General features: G+C 44.7%; 1 protein-coding gene across 4 annotated transcripts in view; it reads left to right on the forward strand.

The window, feature by feature from the left end:
• The window catches only part of CD82 (CD82 molecule), a 39,419-nt gene extending 37,075 nt beyond the window's left edge, over nt 1–2,344 (forward strand). For all 4 annotated transcript variants that reach the window (XM_032691588.1, XM_032691587.1, XM_032691590.1 and 1 more), the window contains exon 9: nt 175–2,344. In XM_032691588.1, coding sequence (XP_032547479.1) covers nt 175–252 — 78 coding nt within the window. In that variant the 3' untranslated portion in view covers nt 253–2,344. The remainder of the gene's footprint in view (nt 1–174) is intronic.
• Nucleotides 2,345–6,361: the final 4,017 nt, after the last annotated feature.

A 6,361-nucleotide genomic window follows, 5' to 3' on the forward strand; every position in this document is an offset into this window, starting at 1 on the left:
CCATTTTGCCATTCCAGTTACTGCATTGGCTTTGTGTTGTGGGCCAATTCTATTCACCTGTGTGGTGTCATTGAAAGACATTCACTGTATTCTGCTCCCCTGTATCACCTGTTCTTGCCCCCCTATTATCTGTCTGGTTGCTGATTTTGTTCCTATTCTTCGTACTTATTCCAGCTGCTGGGGATGATTCTGTCCATTTCGCTTTGCAAGAACATACACAGCGAAGACTACACCAAAGTGCCCAAGTCTTGAGTTGGCTGACTCCAGAGCTACGGCACCACAGAGAAAGGAGCGAACAGAACATTCCTGCCTCATACCCAGACTGTCCAACCATTGACCATTATTCCTGTGACATCCCATTTCTGATACCACTCTGCTAAGAACTGTTAGACCTGCAACACAGCCTGATCTTCTGGCAATAGGGCCATTGGGCCACCTGCATCCTGCCTCTGGATTATTTCTGCTTCAAGAAGAAGAACTTGAACTGTCTCATATCACGTGAGACACTGATTAACCTGAGGGGACAATGCTTTTGCTGCCTGCTCCATGATAAACAATATTACTCATATCATCATTCTACAACCCACCGGGCCTAACATGCAATAACTTCTCTCTCCCTTGCTCTTCTCCTGCACATCTTTTCACCTCCCCCCAGAAGTCCCATCTCTTAGTCCCATGAGCCAGGAATTCTGTTGAGATTCCAGTGCTTTGGTAGCTTCACTTGCTTCACTGACTTGTGGTGGTAACTAGTCATGCTTTATAGGCTTTCTCCTCCCTTGCGGTTAACCTTATTCAGCTCCTACTGTGCATCTTCCAGATTAGGTTCTCATCTGAAATAGAGTGCTACCATCATACTTGCTTCTGCTTCTGGAGTCAGCTATGCCTTGCCTTCAGTGGAGTTCTTCCCTTTGAGCGTGATGAGAAACCACTGGGAGGGAGCCAAGCCTACCCATTAATTCCTAGTGTGACCTGGCTGATTGTGGTGGCGGTGCTCAGCTACCTCTGGAATGGATCCTTGGGTTTTGGGTTCGATGCTTAGATGTTTCTCCCATTTGCCTCCTTACCTTTTCCTTTCCTCCTAGTTCCCCTTCGCTGGCTCGTGTCAGTTGAAGGTACTTCAGAGACTGCTGTATAGTGTGGACTCAGCCCCAGGCTGTCTCTGCTGGTTGCATTCTTGGGTTGCCAACTCTATAGAGGTTATGATTAATTTTGATTCTTTCCTGCCCATATATGAACCTAAAATTTGTTAGCTGTGGTTTTTAGATATGAATATGGAGGGATCTGACTGGATTGCTGATGCTGTGTATTGGAAAGACCACTGCTACCAGTGCCCAGTGTAGGTTCTGTAGTTTGGATGCAAGAATAAGTTGCTTTTATTTCAGTTGTCCATTTTTCTAACTCCACTGTGGTCTGGAGCCATGGCTGCATCCTGAGTTCTGTCTCAAGTGCCAGCACTGCAGCAGATAAAAAGCAGGTTCTGCAGTCATGCAGGGTGGGTGGTTTCTGTGTTAAATGGCTGGGCTGTTCACTCTATTCAGCCAGTGGCCAGCAGCAAGGAGTGGTGTAGACCAAAAGAAGGTAGGAGATGTGTGTGAAACACTGCCCCATCTTCCTACATAAGAGAGCTGGGTGCAAATCTTCAGTCTTAGAGGTGTCTTGCGCACAACAGGTTTCCTGCTGTTGTACATGGTACAATCACCCTGATAGCAGGAAGCTGTATGAGAGTGAAGTGGGTGGTCCTTGCCTGAGACCTATTACGAGGTACCTGGTGAGAGAGCCTTTGCCTTACAGAGGTGGTCCCTGGACCATCTCCTGTCCGGGGGGGGGGTTGGTAATCATAACCCTAGTAGTAGTTCCGGAGGTGGTTTCACTACCTACTCAGTTTTCTTCTGAGGAGAAAGGCTTGTGCAGGGGATCAGGGCCCTGGCAGTGAGTCCCTGCTCTGTCCTCTCTGGACACAGTAGTGACTGGGGAGAGAGTAGCTATGACTGGGCAACTGGTTTTTATAGAGGTCGGATAAGGCTTTGCAATTCTGAGATATCAACCCCTTCCTGCACAGATCCTTTGAGCTGGTCTTTGCTATAGCAGAAGGCACTTTTAGCAGTAAAGCTTGCTAGCTTTTGTAACACACTCTATTCTCTAATATGTTCTTATTTGTAAGATTCTTGTTCAGTTACAGATGCCAATACCAAACAACAAGTAAAAAAATACCAAGCCCATTCTGGATTTCCTTTTTTGTTTTTGTCTGTTTTTAGCAAAATCTTCCTACTGGAAGAAATGCATGTACAGATATAAAAGTCTAGAGGGTGAATATTTCTGTAATAAAGACTTTGCTAAAAAAATATATATCTCTGTCTATGACTTGTGCATTGCAGTGTTTTCCCTTTGCTTCCTCTCCATCCCCTTCTGTTTTACATGCAAATCACTGACCTCTTGTTTGTTCAAGGTAGCAAAGGGGCCTGTCAAAAAACTGGTCTCAGACCCATGTGTGAGATCAATGTAGACTGTGAAGATACTGCCAGCAGAGGGAGGTGACAATTTTCTGGGCTGTACTCTGCCTTGCTTTATGAAGTATGTTTGAATTAGGGTGATCTGATTGAGTGGTAATTCCTTTAGATTACCTACTGTGTAGCCTTGGGGACTAATTCTGACAAAATGCAAGCTTGCTGCTATGCCCACAGTGCATACAGCTCTTGCTAGCTTACCTTTATAATTTTTTCCTACTCACCTTCAGTAGGCTTCTGCCACCAGGCTGCTATTTTAAAAAAAGATTCCTCAGCCTCTGCCCTACCACTGTGAGGAGGAAGAAAGAAATTTTTGTAGGTTATGTCACCACACACTGGGCTTCAGTGAAAAGCTCTTGAGAAGTAGATAGGGCAAATGTATAAATCTTCTTGCTTTTCTCAGCTCGGCAGTTGAGAAGTGGATATGAGCTGGATCTCAAAATTCTTTCAGATCCTGTGCCATGTTGGTGTTTCTGGCCATTTAAAATGGCTTAGAGGAACCTGTGATAGTGTGCTAATGAAGTCTACAGCTGTTGCTTTAGCAAATAATGAACATGACCTAAGTCTTCATACATGTTTGAAGAAACAGAATGAAGTTTGCAGAGAAGAAAGTACTAGGGTGCTATCAGCAACCACTGGTGGCAACTGGATTTAAGTCAAGACTTCAGTAACCCTGACCAGATGAGTGCAGAGCAAGAGGTGCTTAAATGGATCCTGGACCCACAGAAGGGTGCAATGATCTGTCTTATTGTGAGTTCAACTTGTTCCTTTCGGCTTTCCAGGGCTTTGCTTGAGGAGAGCTTGGTTCTTGGTAATAGTCTCCCCTCTTTCTGGTTGGTTTCCCAGAGCACTCTACTTTAATCAGGTGGCAATGCTTTCCCCAGGCCCCACCATTTAGAGAGATACATTTCATGCCAGCCCCGACCAGATGACTCCTAGGTGTAGAAGGGCGCTGCTGGTTTCCATTCAGCCTGATGTGGAGCTGGAAGGAGAGAGGAGGGAAAGTGGGGACTGGTCCGTTGCGTGTCCGCAGCTTGGGTTCCAAACTGCCCGAGCTCTGTGGAAACCACTTGCCTTTGACCACTGGAGGGAGGTGTTCCACCAAGAAAACTAAGTTCAGGCGGGTCCCTGGGGAATGAGAGGATGACACTGATGGCTTCCTTCTGCTCCTGGCAGCAGGGTAGCTAAAATAATTTGTAATTACAGATTTATTCTCCTCATAAAAGATTTGCGCTACATGCTTGGCATTTTTAGGCATAGTTTTCCCTTCCATTCCTTGGGGCACACTGTTGGATATTTTGTTGCATGTCTTTCACTACTGTGGGAGTTATGTTTCCTTCTTGTGTTTCTGCTGTTTGTAGCTCTGGAAGTTAAGCATGAGTAGCTTCTCCTACTTCTTCTTTCCTTGTCCCCATTTTTTCCTTTGCTCCATCCTCAGTTCTTTTGTGCAATCAGTCTGTGGGGAAGGAGAGGGCATTTAATGCTTATAAACTTGATCTAAAAAAGATTCCAGGAAGAAAGTCCTCAGATCTTCAGAGAGGGAAAAAATCTACTGCTGCTCCTTGGGCCAGGCTCCCAGGTCTTCTCTAGAGGTAAAGGTTTGCTGCTGGAACTAGGAATCAGACTAGCACTCGGACATTTTGGGAGCTGCAGTGTTTGTCTAGCAAAGCCCACAGGCCAGCCTCTGCAGAAGCTCGGCACATGGAAGCATTTTGTGTGTAGCCAATAAGCTGCTATATGGCTGTCCCAGGCCAATAATTAATATTGCAAGTAGAGTTGTGACTGCCATGTGGCCTGAAGCAGAGCTCCTAGTAATGAACTGGTGACATTCCTCATTCTTTGTGATCATGAAGCACGCAGAAGCTGCTATAATTCTTTCCATGAGGTGTTCTTTCTTCTGGAAAGGGAAAAGAAATGGCATTAGTTAGAGTGGCTATGGGCAAGTCTATAGGTCACAATGCATCTTGTTTTCTTTTATGGTTTCTGCATAGCTTATGCCCAAATGTAACATGTGGCAACTGTTCTTTTCCCTCTAATTGTCCCATGTGTGTTGATGTGGCTGGTCTCTGCCAGCTTTGCTCCGGAATTAGGCTGAATTTACTAGACTTCAGAAATGTCTGATTTCTGGCTGCTGAAGGACAGGTTGCAAGTGGTGGTGTCAGACTCCATGACTTGGTTGGGGAAGGCAAGGAACAGGCAGCCACAGGGGCTCACTGCTGAAAAGCCTGAGGACCCTGGGATTCCTACAAATGCTGCCACTCGATGCCATAAATGGAGAACATACCCTCAATTATTCATGACCTGGCTCTATTCCATTAGCCGAGACTCTGCTCTAGCTGTGGCCTTTTATTACAAATAAATCTTAGTTAGCAGCCAGGATTTCTGAAAGATATATTAAACCAGGTTGACACTAAAAACTTGTCAATGTAAAAATCTACTAGCATGGAAGTCTTCAAACACTTGCAAGATGGCAAAAGGCCCTTAGCAAAAAATATGCAAATAGTGAACCAAAGCTATTAGTAAAATGTTGCTAGTAAAGCTACTAAGTGTGCTTTAGCCATCATAAACAATTTCTAGCAAGTGTGGCTGGCAGAGCGCGTGCAATTTTTTGCCTTATGGCAAGAATCCCTTCTGCCAAACATGGGAAATAACCTTCTCCTAAATAGATTGTATAACTCCAGCCATACATTCTTACTTCTCCCAGATATGAATTTTTGGGGTTCTCCCTGCTAAGCTCCTAATATTGCAATTGGCTGAGATGTGTGTGCTGTTTGGCTTTTGTAGGGTGAGATTAGGGGAATATTGGTTGCTCTGTACATGGAGAAAAGGTATTTTAAGTTCTCCAGGCAAAAATATTACCTCTATAAGGGTTTAAGAGGAGGATGAAGCTCCAAGTATTATGTGGATGCTCTAAGAGGTATGGAATGTGAAAGGTAAAATCCTGCTTTAGGCCCCTAGGATGGTATTTGCACACACTTGAATTAAATTTCTCTCTGGTATCTTCTTTCCTATAACTCTCTCGCTGACAAATGGCATCATGAAGTGACTCCTCTGTCCACAACAATCCAGAGTTATGCAGAAAGTATGGAAACCTACTTCTGTAACTAAAACAGGCTCTATCTTTAGGAAACCAGAGAGCATTTTCCTCCCCTCCTGTGGGCTCCAGATGTTAGTAACTCCCATTCCTTCACAATGTGTCTTCGAGCAATGGCAGCAGCTCAGGGATTATCTTGATATCACTCTTTGTTCTGTGAGTGTTCACCAGCTTAGGAACTGTTGGTTTTACACCACAGTGATGTCATCGTGCTGTTGCTCCAGACCTACATCAGATCTCGGCCTCCTGCAGGGCCCAAGATCCTTACTATGTCACCACTTGGTCCACTGTGTCTCTTGTCAGCATTACCTGCCGTTCATAACCTTAAGTCTTCTCCATGTTGTTTCTTCATGTCCAAGCAATTTTCCTGGAAGTTCTCAGTCTGCAGTTCTTCCTGAATCTGACTGCCAGCACCAGGTAACCAACTCTAATAAAACAACAGTTGTGACAGTGCAGGAGGTCAGAGGACTGTGCATCAGACTAATTTTCCCTTTTTTTTTTTTTTTTTTTTGCCCTCCGTAGAGTTACAGACTGGACATATGGAAGTTCTTCAGAGATAGCAAGAATCCCAGAGCATGTGATCATCTGAATGGCTTACCCAGCATACTTCCTGGGTATTTTCTACATAGCTCTTCTGGAAACTATTTAGGGTTTACTAGGGTGGAAATGTGAGGTCCTGTCAAGACCATGTTATAGTACAGACATGTGCTTTGTGCACTGAACTTGCAGAATGATGTCAGAATAGTATACCTCAGGCAGTGAT

This window comes from Chiroxiphia lanceolata, chromosome 6 (genome assembly GCF_009829145.1).
Source record: "Chiroxiphia lanceolata isolate bChiLan1 chromosome 6, bChiLan1.pri, whole genome shotgun sequence".
In the NCBI taxonomy this organism is placed as follows: Eukaryota; Metazoa; Chordata; class Aves; order Passeriformes; family Pipridae; genus Chiroxiphia; species Chiroxiphia lanceolata.